The sequence below is a fragment of the Mus caroli genome, chromosome 9 (assembly GCF_900094665.2).
Source record: "Mus caroli chromosome 9, CAROLI_EIJ_v1.1, whole genome shotgun sequence".
NCBI classification, from domain to species: domain Eukaryota; kingdom Metazoa; phylum Chordata; class Mammalia; order Rodentia; family Muridae; genus Mus; species Mus caroli.
Window position 1 is genome coordinate 102743814 of NC_034578.1, and position 14126 is coordinate 102757939.

Below are 14126 nucleotides of genomic sequence, written 5' to 3' on the forward strand. Positions count from 1 at the left end.
AGATCCCTTTAGCTCCTTGGGTACTTTCTCTAGCTCCTCCATTGGGGCCCCTGTAACACCATTCCTAACTAGACCCTCAACACCACCCCTAACTAGACCTTCAACACCACCCCTAACTAGACCTTCAACACCACCCCTAACTAGACCTTCAACACCATCCCTAACTAGACCTTCAACACCATCCCTAACTAGACCTTCAACACCATCCCTAACTAGACCTTCAACACCATCCCTAACTAGACCTTCAACCCCATCTTTAACTAGATCTTTGACACATCCCTAACAGTCACTGGGAAATCTTTCTCAGTTCCCCTGTCCCTAGCTAAGGCCTTACCCAACTTTCACTCTTCTTTCTGCTTGTGAATCAGCTTCCTTAGTATTGGTGGTGAGAGATGGTGTTATGGTCATTTGCTCTGTGACCCTGGCTCTCCTCCATGTCTCTCTGGGCCAACTGGGCCACCTGGACTCTCCTGGCCCTGAGTGAGGAGACTCCCTGGCTCCAGCCCTTGTTCCTTTGTCCCTCCCACCAACCCCCAGCAGGCTGTTATGAGTAAATATTGGGTGGACCCAGTGCCCTAATTAAAGCCGAAAGACTATTAGTCTGGGGAAGGGTGGGGGTAGGGTCAGGGTACACGTTTGCTGCCTCCCAGCCAAGCACCAATTAGAAGGAAAAGTTCTTTTTCAGCAAAGAAGAGGAAGGGACAGCCCCATAATTAATAACCTCATTAAGGAGCAGTATTTGGGCAGGGTCCCAAGACACACGTAGATAAGTTGACAAAGCGGTGGATTTGTACTAATTCAAGCATCAGCAGCACCGGCCTCCACCAACGTCCCAGGGTCTGTGAGTCCCCAATGGCAAATGGACTGCACCGGCTAGGGGAGGTGAAAGTCCCCTTGCATCACAAATAGGTTGGTGATGCCTAATCCCCCTTTGAGCCTTGTACCTCAGTTTATATGCTTGTGAATTTGGAATGAGGGTGAGGGTGTAAGGTGGGAAGTCTTATACCACTGTGATCAGCCCAGCACACATGCTCCCATCTTTCTCTGACCTCATTCCCACCGTGGCACATGCTGTGTGAAGCCGGTGCCACATCTCTGGTCTTAACCGGCTTTGACGGCTTTGCCCACCTGGCTTCTGGAGAACTAACCACTTTGACTGGCCTGTTGCCCTCTGCCAGCTTTGTCATCCACAAGAGACTGACCAAATTGGGGTGGGGCCCCCTCCAGTGCTGAATTTTGAAAACTGCAGCAGCCCGGTAGAAGGAAGAGTGCAGTGGGGCCAGCAGTACCTTCTCTTCCCTGGGGCTTTCAGAAACAGGACACAGGGAGGGTGTAGCCTTCCTGGAGGGCGACTAGAAGGCAGGAAGATGGCCCTGCAGCCAGAAAGCCTGGAATAGATACATGAGTATATGGGATAGCTGTCCTTGTTAGAGCACCTTGCATGAGGCCAACTTCTTCTACTTGCTTTCTCTTTGGGCCTGGGAGGTGAACGGGACGGTTGTCTTATTCTTCATTTTCCAGATGGGAAAACCTGAGAGCACACATCTGGCTGAAGAGTTAGAAAACCAAGGGCTGGACCTAAGCATTCGGGTACAGCCAAACATCTGCACACCCAGTGTGGAAGGATGCCTGGGGAGGTGGCCCTGAGGGTGCCATGATTCTTGAGGACAGCCTTGAGTTTCTGCCACCTGTAGTAGGAGCGCAGCCTGGGGAGAGGGGACGTGGCTCATAGCTGCTATTAGAGCTTTGAATGCCACTGAGGAAAGTCTATCCCTCATGGCCATCACGGAGTCAGAGACTCCCTGAATGCCACCAGCTTATCTTCCCCAGGCCAGATTAGCCTGCCTGGGGCTCTTCAGGAATCTTTGGTCCGTTTTCCCATCTCCTGCTCTCGGGCTTGCCCTGTCTTTCTCTCTTCCAGAAGCCTGTGAAGGAGATGAGGTGGAGGTGGCAGGCCAATTGAAATATAATCAGAATAATTGAATAGCACTTTATTTTAAATCGTTGCCTCCCCCAAAGCTGGGAGAATAATTGGCCAGCCTGTCACGAGAGAAGCAAGAGACCTGGGGCCTTTACCAGTGCCAAGCTTGGTTTACTGTGCCCTTGGCAGCCAGAAGCTTCAGCTGTGGCTGTTCCCTCACACCGTTGCCTGCTCCAGCTGAGTGGGTCCTAGCACCTGCCTTCCTGCTCCACTGCTCCACATGCTGTTCCACCCACAGCACACACCCCTCACCCTTCCAAATGATGGCTGTTCTGCTCAGTTGAAGCCCCTGGTGAAACAGGCTGAGTGGCAGGGGCAGTGGGGTTTTGATGGGGAAAAAAATACCTCCAAGTGTGGTGAGATAGGCTTGCAGAGGCAAACTCAGGAGTCTGAGTCCCTTACTCCCCAGCAGGCCTTGGCCTCTTCTGGGCCTGTGTCTGCTCTTGAGCGAAGTCCCCTCCCTCCTTCCTTTCTGGTCCCTCTGCGGGGTCCAAGCTGCCCACGCTGTCCATGCCCTCTGAGGGTGAACCTGCAGTGTCACCTGTCTCTGGTTTTTTGATTTGTTTAATTATAGATGAGTTTTCTGCATAATTTATTCCAAAAGCCTGGATTATACTGTACAATTAAATCACATTCTGATCAACAACTTCACATATAAAATTAACAACCAACAACAGTTTAATCTATGCTTGCAGCATCTGCACACGGGCTCTTTCTCTGTTTCCCCTGTCCCTTCCCTGCCTCCTCTCCTCCTCCATGCCCTCCTCTCTCCTCCCCTCTCCTCGGGGTGAGCCTTTGCAGCTGGCCCCTGAGCTGGGTGCCCCCACCTGAGGGTGGAACTAGAACCTCCCAGCCTTCCAGTGGGCTTCTGGATGTTTCTGCTTACTAAAAGGCTTCTAGGCACCAGCTCTTCACCTCACATGTGGTTGACTTTGTTCTCTTGCCTGATGGGGACACTTCCTTCCCTCCCTCCCTTCTCCCTTCTCCCCGCTCCTCTTGGTTCTAGACACCTGAGGCCTGAGGTCCACAGCTTAAGTAGCAGCTTCTTTCCCAATGGGCTGAGTCAACCTGCCACACCACACTCTCCCTCTGTGCCCCACCATGCCCTCAGTGGGCCCTTAGATCTTATAAAGATCTAAAGGTCATACTGTATGGATGTCTAGCCCTTAGGAGACTGTCCCGTATGATTACTGCTTATCAAGGGGCCCTGTAGGTGTGTTCTAGCCTGGTCTTGAACTTCTGATCCTCCTGCTTCCACCTCCTGAGTTCTGCAACTGCAAACATGCTCTACCACACCCGGTTGACACGAGGCTCGGCAAACACTCGACCGACTGAATTCTATCCCCAGCCCTCCCCCATTACAGTATTTAGACAATTATTAGTATCCTTGTTGACAGGTGGGAAGGCTGAGATTCCAAGGGGACAGAGCTCTCCAAGCCTGGCACAGCTGACAGTATCAGCCTCTCCCCTGAGGCTCCTCAGGAGCTGCCTTGTCCTGGAAGGAGGGACAGGTGGACCCAATGGAGCCGGTTTCTTTTTAAGTGTATGTCCCTATCCCCATCTCACCAGATGTCTTTTTGGTTTTCTTACCCGTAAGGAAGGGCTGCGGGTGCCTTTACTTCCCCCCAGTTCAGGCACCTGGGAGGACAAGACATTAGTCACCATCCTCTCTGGTTCATGCTGGTCATGAAGTGCTGCAGCCCGGCTGCACGGCCTCAGCCTCCTCCCTCAGACTCACCAGCCTGCTAATTTGGCACTTACAAGCTCTTAGAGATAAGCAGTGTCAATTCATCGAAGAGGATGGAAAATCCCCAGGATCTGGGGCGCTCTTTGTTGGAGTATGACCTGTGAGCAGCACTATCTGGCCAGGGGGCATGGGCATGGACTCAGAGGTCTCAGTCCACAGGAACACGGGCAGGATTTGATCCAATTACCTTTGAGTGAGTGAGACTATGGATTCTCATGTATCTCTCGGTTCTCCCCGAGCCCCCCACGCCTTTCTGTGGGATTAAGCCTGGCTATGCCTCGGTCCTGGTTGAACTTGGCTTAGTGTGTGTTTTTTCTGGCCTCAGGACAGGAATGCTTCAGGCATGCTCACTTCATCAGGCTCCTCAGTATTGTGTATCAGCCTCCGTCCCAGCTAGCACTGGCCACTGGCCAAACCCTAGAACCCACAAAGTCATATCTCTGTGACAATGAGATGGATTATCTGTCAGGTCCCTTTTAGCTCCCGGACACAGATATTGCCTTCCTAATTTGGCTTGGTTTGGGTGAAGAATCACTTGTTTTCCTTAGCATTGCATGGATAGGCAGGAAGCTAGGGCTACAGTCTGCCTCTGAGGCCCAGGATGCCATACCACACTAAGGACCAAAGCTACTCCTGAACCCCAGAGAGTGAGGTGGGAGAGACTCAGAAAGAGGGAGCGTGTATGCATGCCTTTTGGAAGAATTTGATTTTGTCCTAAGATTTGGTTCTTCTAAAAATTATTTTACTGTTGAGATAGCCTTTTTACACGAAATGATGGTGATTATATAAATGATGTGTCGTCTAAGCAAAGTAAAAACTTGGCACCCCGTGCCTGCTCTTCCAATTAATTGTCTTTTACTTATCTGTGAGATTCTGGAAACAAGGACCCATCTGCATACTCGCAAGGAGTCCATACCCAGGTGGACTCAGTGGTGAATTGGTAAATGTGGTCAGTCTGAGAAAAGCCACAAGCAATGGATGGCTCTTAGGGAAGGGAGAATTGGTTTGCTTGAAAGGTGTGATCCCAGGTAGGTGGACCACACTGAGATGGACGGCCCCACACCCCTGAGAATATGGGCAGCACAAATGACACTCACTGGGTTATTTATAAATTAGTGAATAAAAAGAAAGACAGGAGAAGAGGAGCCAGGCTGGTGGAACACAACTTTAATCTCTCTGCCCAGGAAGTAGAAGCAAGTGAATCAGATCTGGTCTACATAGAAAGTTCCAGGCTGGCTAGAGCTACATAGCAAGACCCTGCCTAAAATTAAATAATAAATAAATAGGTAAATCAATCAATAAATAAATAAAGTTGGGAGGTAGGGATAGATATGGGAGGAGGTGGAGGGGTAAATATGACCAGAATACGTTGTAAGAAATTCTCAAAGAATTTCAGGATGCGTCTCTGTTTGCCACTGGGGTGGGAGTGGGGCTGTGATTGCTGGCCTTTGCCTATTCCCATGGTGTAAGTGTCCCCACTGCGGCTGATTTCAAGCACTGAAGCTGATGCGCTGAACTGGAAAGAGATGAACATGGTTGGCTCTCACGTGTCAGTTCCTGAGACTCCAGAAAACTGTAACAAGTCTCATGCCTACCCCTTCCCGGATGAATGACCTTGGATAGTGTCTCAGCTTCCTCACCTGGGATTTGGGGATTTTGTTTGCCTCCGTGAAGCTCGAAGCCAGAGAGCACAGGACACGCTGGTACTGTGCTTTGTACATAGTGGGCACCCTCCTATAGACTCATGCAGGAGGGATTATGATGGGTAGTCTGTGTCCTAAACCAATGAATGGACGAGGTCAGGTTTAGGGTCAGGGCAGAGCTAATGGATCTTTTTGAAGCTGGGTCCTTGACCCTGCCCGTTCTGTCCAGATATAGGACGGTGTGAGACTCTGTCCCATTATTAACCCCCAAGAGTCTGTAGCCTCAGGATTACAAAAGAGCCACCTGCCACATTGTCCAAGTGCCACCAGGACCAGAACACCAGTGCTGGCGGACGGACTGGGGTCAGGCTGGGATGCTGATGCTCTCTGGTACCTGTCTCTCCCTGGCTGGCAGCTGAGCTTACAGCCTGGCCTCTACACCAGTTGAGGTTAGATTTTCTTTCCCTCTATGGCGGGGAACAGAGTTGGGGAGTCAGGCTGTGGCTCAGCCCACAACAAGCTGAAGCTAATACCTCTTTCTTTTGATGTTGATTTTTTTTTTCCCCCATCACGGTCCTGACATTCAGCTTGGCAAATTGCAATTAGTGATCTGCCCGCCTCCTGCTCTGAGTTCCCATGCCAACCGACCCGGGCACACACAATGGCATGAGCCCAACCCCCCAGCACAGGCCTGAGAAGGAGTGTGGGACAAGGATCCAGAAGAGAGTCCTGGCCCTAAGTGATTTTAGGGGATGCTGTTGGTCCTAATTAGGTTTTGGGGGACAGTTGCAACTTTTCTGACATCATCCTAGTCCACTGTGGCCTGTGAACCCATGGCTCCTTTATGTCTCTGTGGTGGGTCCCATATGGGGCTCCAGCATGCTAAGATGGACGGAAAGCCGAGATCATCCAGACGCCTGTTCGTCTTGTCCACTTACAGAGATTCCTTTACAGCATCCTTGGCTATATCCTCCCATGGTCTTATGTTTTCTTGTGCCACTCTAAGAGATGACCCCAAATTATCTCCACATTCCAGAAGAGGAAGCTGAGAGAGACAGAGATGGTGTTAAATGGTCCTGTGGTGGTACCAGCGTACCTGTCCAGACCTGCAGTTCAGAGCCTCTGCTTGCCAGACCTCCAGAAAGGGACGGGATGATTTGTACTGAAACCCTGGGTGGGCTCACAGCAGACATCCAGCCTTGGGTCTCTGATGAGCATCTCCTACCAGGGAACTAGAAAGGCAAGGATCATCTGAGTTGGAAGCGCTCTGTCTTCTGCTCAGGTGAGGCCCAGGAGGCAGGTTACCTCTACCTCCTCCTGCTTACATAATGGGTTGGAGGTGACAGCAGTGTCCCCTCCCTTTCCTCAAACTTCACCTGTCTTGTCTCTGTCCTCCCTGGTGTCCCCACTTTCAGAACAGACACATCTAAGGACTTGTCTTTATAGTGAACAATAGTCTCCCTGCAGGCTTCTTCCAACCTGCTTAACTCCCTTGGCTAATCCACAATGCCCTTTCCTCTCCTCCCTGGCTGCCAGTCAAAGTAAGGAAAGCCTAGGCCACCGGGCCAGACTTCAAAGGGAAAAATCACAGGCTCACTCTGGTTCCTGTGTGTGTTCCCTCTCTGGTGAAAATTGAGTTGAGTGAGTAGCTGTCCTGGTCCCCCTGGGTGGCCAGGAATTGGTTGTTGCAGCTGCAGCTCCAGCAGGTCCTCCTGACATCTCTTTCTCCTCTGGATTGCAGGATGCAGCACTGGGCCCGGCGCCTGGAGCAGGAGATTGACGGTGTGATGCGGATTTTTGGAGGCGTGCAGCAGCTCCGAGAGGTAAGCCTGGTGCACTTGCTTTCCCGAGGAGACCTTCTTCCCAGCGGGAATGAGGGAAGGGTACATAATGAGGGAGTAAGGAGGAGGTGATGGTACTGAAGTCCCGGCATAGTGAGATACTACCAGATCTCATGGTAATCCCTAGAGTCTCAGTCTGACCTTCTGATACCTGTTGGAATTGTGGTCCACTGTCATGAACCTGGTCCCTGAAAGGGTGTCTTGGCTTTTCAGTTTTTAAGGTTGGTGAGCTCTGTATTTGAGGTAGTGCCTTGAGTGGGAACCCAGAGCCTTGAGGGGCTACAGCTACAGGGTGCACAGAAGCCCAAAAGTCTCATCAGGAAGTACATAGTATGACCAGACCAAGCAAGACCCAGGAAACAGGATGGGAGGCTGGTATTCCAGGCACTGTAGTCTCCGTGGAGTGGCAAGTCTATCTCTGTTAAGTGTCGGGATGAGGGATCAAGGTGCAGGAGGGGTGATTGATTAGGCGCCAGCGACCACATTCATCCTGGGAGATTATGTTAATGTTTGAAATAGCGATGTGAAGAGCAAGCCATTCGTCACCCCCAGAAGGCTGCAAAATGTGTTGCTGTCAGGCTACAGGCTGGAGCTCTTTATGTGGAATGCAGAGGCTCAGAGAGCCAAGATCTTCCAGTAATGGAAGACTGTAATAGGATGGTACCTCTGTCGGGGTCTGGGAGGGAGGTCCTGGCCAGAATCAACGGAAGAATTAATGGAATTCTCCTTCCCATAGTTGGCCTGGGGACAGCAGAGAAGACAGTGACTATTGGGGGTTCAAGTAAGGGTCTAGGCCCAGGGTTCAGTAATTATTGTTTCTGACATCCCCTTGGCTACTGCCAGGGTGAGGAGATGTAACCTGGGGGTGGGCAGGCTAGGACCACCCTCAGCTTGTCAGGGTTAGCTTCTATGTACCCAGGAAGTGGTAACTCGGAGGGAATATATTGACATTGCTTATGGACATAAGACCCTTAGCATAAGTGATGCTAATCAGAGATGGCTAATTAGTGGGCGGCATGGTGAGGAGGGCACCCAGGCCTGAAGGTCTGAGCTACTAGCTTGCTCATCGTTCCTCCTGAGATCGCTCAGGCCTCTGTTCCTCCCTTTCCTGGTGCTGGGCTTGAACAGCAGTAGCCCCATCCCACTCTCCCTGTGAACTCTCCATGACTCAGCTGCTCTCGGAAGCCTCCAGAGCTTCCAGAGAAAGCACTGTAGGAAAAGCTGTTCCGGAACAGGAGTCAATTTAGGCTCGGGAATAGCACTCTGCACGAACCAGGCTCTAAGTGGGCACTGCCAAGTGCAGCGGTGTAGGATAATGGAGGAATGGTGGGTCCCTGGAAGGTGTGGTGTGTGCTTTCCCAAGTTTCCCATGGGGCATTAGATGTACCAGTGAAGAGCCCTCCAGGATCTTGCACTTATGAGCAACTCAGAGCATTTGTTTATGAAAAAAATTAATGTACACTCCATGCATGAGATGTGGATCTGTGTGGACTACTGAGCTTCCTGGATGGTGAGGACCAGACGGGAGTCAGCAAACCTGCCGTATGCACCTCTGAGAGACCCGTATCCCTGTGATCCTCCTCCTCCACCAGGAGGTTTGCCTGGAAGATAAGGTAGTGACAATGGCAGCCAACAAACCAATTACACCTCCCCACTCCCTACAAATCAGCAGTGTTTTCTTCATTGGTCATTTCCTCTCCTAGGGCTGTTTTCTCTCCCTTTGGATGGAGTGTGAGCATATCTCTGACTCTCACCAGCTCAGAAGTGAACAGGCTGCCACAGCTGGCTTGTGGCGGAGCTAGGGCTCCCGACTCCTGCTTCAGCCAGTCCTCTGGGTGCATGAGGGATGCCTGGGGCTGTGGGGACCTGGGCAGGGATGTGTTTGGTATGGCAGGTGGGCAAAGAAGTGCTGACCCAGCGTCCCTTTCTCTTGGCAAGCGCTCCGCTGCTCATGGCTGCCAGCTCTCGGGGCCTCTGTCCTGCTCCAGTTTTTCTTACCTGCTTCCTCAGCCTCTTCCTGCTGACAGCTCTGGGACTGCTCCTTGGTACAGGATATGCTGCCAAGATGTGTCTGGGTGGGGGTGGGGGGGACAGGTGTACAGCTCTAGAGAAAGCGAGCAACCCCGTGGGAAGAGCAGTGACTTAAACAGTGGGCTCCCCACCTGCTCCACAATTTAAATCTGACCCTGACACTCACACCTTTCCTCTGGGTGAGGGCTGGTGTACCCTGCTTGTGTTTGGCTCTGATGGGCCAGGAGGATGGTTGGTGCAGAGCTGTAAACCAGCTGCCAGTACTATCCCTCATACTGGTGCTGCCAAGCTGACAGTTTAGCCCCCCCTCCCGCACCTGGGGCTGCCCCTCTTCAGACTTCTGAGCCCTCCAAACTCCTGCCACTGGGGTGGTGAGAGCCTCTTCCATGGCTCCACTTCTTGCCTGCCCTGCTCCTAGAGGCTGCCCCACCCCCAGAGCTTGGAGCCTCAAGGGCTGGCAGCTGCAAGAGAGCAGAAACTGCAGACAGTGGCATTTGGGAGAGTTTTCCTTGCCTTGGCATTTTCCTCCTCCCGACCTTATCACAACCCCTTGGGGGGCATGGCTGGGGGCAGACTGTGACCCATTTATAGGTTAGAAACCATGGCATACCACAGGGTAAGGACCCCATCCCATTTCCTCAACTGACCCTAGGCCACCTAGTCCGCTCTCTCTGCTCCCTTAATTTAGCCAGACACCCCTGAGCTATGCTCTCTTGGGCACTGTACCCCCACCCCAGCCCTTGAGCATGCTTGCCTTGTACAGTCCATGAAAGTAGGGACTCTAAGCTGTCTGTCCCCACTACAGCCCATGGGACTGAGTGAGGTCTCCTGAGCCCCTTCTCCACCCTCCCCCATCAGCACCATATTGTCCCCATCCTAGGGGGGGGCAGAGAACATATGCTTGGGCTCAGAGCTCATTTGCATAATGAAGATATCAAATGAATAATTCATCAGGTGCCTGGGGGGTTGCAAGGAGAGGATGAGGAGAAGGACAGGCCTCTCTTGAAGCCTAGGTCAGGGACATTCCCACTTCTGAATGGATATCCAGGGTACAAGGAGAACGACTCTGAGGCCCTTGTGAAAAGCGAAGCAGGAGAGTTCTCACCAGGCATGGGACAGTCACCAGGGTCACCAGCCCCGGGGACAAGTTTCTGACCTGGTGAGATACTCCCTTCCAGGGGAGAAGACCCTTTGCTTAAACTAGAAGTGAGGAGAAACTGTTGACAGAGCTGGCTTGGAGCAGGGGCCAGAGATAGCCACATCAGAGGGACCACAGCATATCTTCTGAGAGCATACCGCCCATGTCAAAGTCCACGTACCTCATTGGCTGATCAGGGCAGAGTGTCTATGGCCTTACCTGTATCTCAAACTGCTTTCACCCACATGATGATCTTAGCCCAGGTGCGTGTTTGCGGGTTATCGTCATAGGCCTATCAGTAAGGAAGGAAAACCAAGGTCCTGTCAGTCATCTCTAGCAGTCAGTCCTGTCCTGGAGTTCAGACAGGCCAGCACGAGTGCTGAGGGCCAAATGGACCAGCTCAGACAGCAACTCCCCAAACTACGAAGCCTTCATCCACAAAGAACAGGGTCCCAGGTTTGGAAAGCCCCAGTCCCAGCCTCCTTCTGGGTCCCCCCAACTAAGCTAACATCCTTCAAACCAGGTGATTCCGGTGTCTGTGGTGTCGACCTCTTAGGAGAGCCAAAAATAGCGTTCCTAACCCAGTGTCAGTGGCACCATCCTGCTCCGTCTTGTCCGCCCCTGGTTATTCCTCCTGCTCATCAGCTCAGTGCTCCCAGGAATGTGTAATTAATATTTGCAGAGTGCCACATCTGGAGCTGGCTATCAGCAGGGACCAAAGTCTGAAACCATCCAGGGTCCTCTGTAGATGCCGCTGAGAAAACTCACCCTGTCCCCTCCCCACCTCCTCCCCAGCTGGTACCTCTGCAAACTCACACACTGGCTTTAGCATTTGCTGAAGATGTGCTCTGTCCCCGTCTGAGGAGCGTGCACACTGGGCATGCAAGGCAAGGTTAGCAGTGCCCTGGGGTGGCGTAGAACCTCGGGATCACAGAGCATGGGATCAGAAGAGGAAGGAAAAAGCTTGGGTGAGGAGAAGCGCCAAAGGCTTGAAAAAGTCCCAAAAGGGCCAGGCAAAGGCAGAGGTTGTGGCCCCTGGCCCCACAGTGGGTCCTTCCATCTGGACACTGATTTGTGTGTGCCTTTGAAAGGCTGGAAGCAAGCATCTCCTTAGGTATGCCGTTCGCTGAGAGGGGGGTGAGGGAACCCCCACACATCCCCTCCCAGATCCTCACTAGCTGCTCCCCCCTCCTCTAAGAATCATTATCCTCGTGGCTGTGGCTCTGCACTTGCTTATCACGCAGACCCCACCCCTCCATCGAGCCGCCTGCCTCCCGTTGGGGCCCAGTGACACCCTCCTCTCTCCTGGCGCAGATGATGATGTGAGGCGCCGTGTCGTAGTTGTGGGAGGTGGTAAGGGGCTCGGGTGTGAAATATGCCGCTGGGTAGGGATTGCTGTCGCTTGCCTCCCTAAAAACCCACATATATTATTCTTTAATGGAAAGTTAATTGTCTTATTATTCCCTCCATATGGTCCTCTTGCTCGGCACCCAGCGGGGATGCATGGGGCTGAGGGGGGGCTCCTGGGAGGGCGTCTGAAACGTGATGAGGCCGCCGCTCGAGCATAATTGGTTACAGAGAGACGGGTGCATCAGAGCCTGGCCTAGCCCTGTCTGGACCTAGCCTTTTCCTTACCTCTTCCCTTTTTCTTCCCTCTATCCTACCTTTGCTGTAGCAACTCTCCCTTCCCCCTCCCCTCCCCCTCCCCATACATCATGAAGTCTGTAGCACGCTTTCCTGAGTGGAGATGTGTAGCGTTGGATAGCTGCTTTTCTGCTCCACCCTGAAATGCACACTCTCCAATGAGACATAATGGAAAACGATTCCATTTTTGAAGAGTTTTTCTAAAAGCTGTCACATCCATGGCAGGCTCTGTTGCCTGTGGGCCAGCCAGGCTAAGGTCTACTCCCAGCCCCAGGCCTCCCCCTCTTCCTTTTGGGAGTGTGAGGGTGCCATGCCAGAGCTGCCTCAGCAGGTGGAAGATACAGTGGCAGGAAAATCCAGAAGGAGCCTAGGCACAAACATGTACCTGCCCTTCACCCCTGGGGTCTCAACAGGGTAAGGCTGAGGCTGGGAGCCTTGCTAGGTGGCTTCTAGGATTCTGGACATGTCTGCAGGAAGGTACTGCCAAGGTTTCTGGGGGATCCATAGACGCTGAAGGGTCTTGAAGGGAGAGAGGCCTCTGGTTTCTAGCTTTTGACAAGAGGTTGCTGTGGAACACATCCAAGGTCATCTCTAGGGCATGAGAAATAGCTTGGAGTGAGAGAGACGTGTTAGGTGGTTAGTGTCTTCTGAAGGCAGACCTTGCCCTGGGCTCACACTCAGGCTGAGCTGGGATGGGACCTAGGGTCTACGCCATGAGCAGAAAGGATAATGTGGGCTGAAACGACAGGCCTGGACTGTGACTGTGAGACCTGGGATGCGTCCTCCTGCCTGTTTGAGCTTCTACTTCCACCTGGGAAATGGAGATCCGGTCTGTCTTCGTGGGAGATGTAGGAGCCTCAGGGAAGCAGAGACAAGGAAAGGTGTGAGGGAGCCCTGCAAGAAGGGATGTTGTCCTTCCGTATGTCCAGAACAAATTGATTGCAATTTCAAGGGTTGGTCGCAGATTTTTTTTTTTAATTCGGATATCAAAATGTCCTCTCTGCTTTTGAAAATTGGTTTTCTCATCCCAGCTGATCATGACATATTTTGTAGACGTTTTACTGAGAAAAGCATACAGCCACCAAGTTTGGGTAAGGCTGGAATAAATAGCATCTGTGAGCAAATGAAGTGTAGTAGTGTCCTCAGCCAGAAGCCCAGGGCACCAAATGCAGAGACACCATGGGGAGGAGATAGTAGAAGTTACAGGGTGGGACCCTTACATCCCAGAAGACACTGATGACCTGATTTACCCAGTTAGCCAACAAGTCACCTGCTTGCCTCCCAAGCCCTATAAGAAGAGTATGGCAGCTTGCTTAGCATAGAGTCAGGGACAGTACAAAGCCACCAGGCTCTGGGACAGTCTGGGACAGTCTGGAGGTTGGTAGGTCAGGCCAGAGTTCTTTAGGTGGTCACTCCAGGGATCTCAGGGTCTCCTGTAGGGGTCCCTCATCTCAAGGAAGAGGCAGTCTTGAGAGACATGAGCAGAACCTTTCCAGATAGGCAGATCTTCCCCGAACTGAAAGCCCCTCGGTCCTGTTGTCTCAGGAATTCTGGAGTTGCCTACCGATACAGAAAGCCTACCCAATGGCTATCTATAAAGCAAGGCACCCCTCAACACACACATACATGGGGAGAATGTTCTGGTGAACACATGGGCTCCCTTTGGAGATTCCCCAGAGAGGCCAGCTCTGTGACAGGACAACAGGGCTCAGCGTCTATGAAGACCCAGCCCTTGAAGCTTGTACTCTGGAAAGTAGCCAGGGACTCTGCTCTTCACCCCTCCCCCAGCTTCCGCACTCACCTTTGAAGAGTGACTGAGCTGCTGCATCTAGAGCCAGGGGGGAGGGAGGCGCAGGGGAGCTGGCCTTGGTGATCCAGGGTGGGAGATGGGAGATGGGATGGGGGGGGGGGCTATGGGTTTCCATCCTGGGCCATGGGGGACAGTTGACCCAGTCTATATTCCTCCCCGTTCCCTTCTTATCCATTGCTGGATCAGTGGCAGCCATGGGGGCACTTGACTCAGATTCATGGAGCCCCAAGCACTTGGCAGAAGCAGAGAAGTAATTGGTTTTGACAAACCACAGCCGGCCCCCGGGGTAGC

General features: G+C 52.4%; 1 protein-coding gene across 2 annotated transcripts in view; it reads left to right on the top strand.

Moving 5' to 3' along the window:
- Cacna2d2 (calcium voltage-gated channel auxiliary subunit alpha2delta 2) overlaps nt 1–14126 on the top strand; it is a 130555-nt gene that overhangs the window by 19294 nt on the left and 97135 nt on the right. For both annotated transcript variants that reach the window (XM_021171426.2, XM_021171427.2), the window contains exon 2: nt 7113–7194. In XM_021171426.2, the coding sequence (XP_021027085.1) occupies nt 7113–7194 (82 nt within the window). The remainder of the gene's footprint in view (nt 1–7112; nt 7195–14126) is intronic.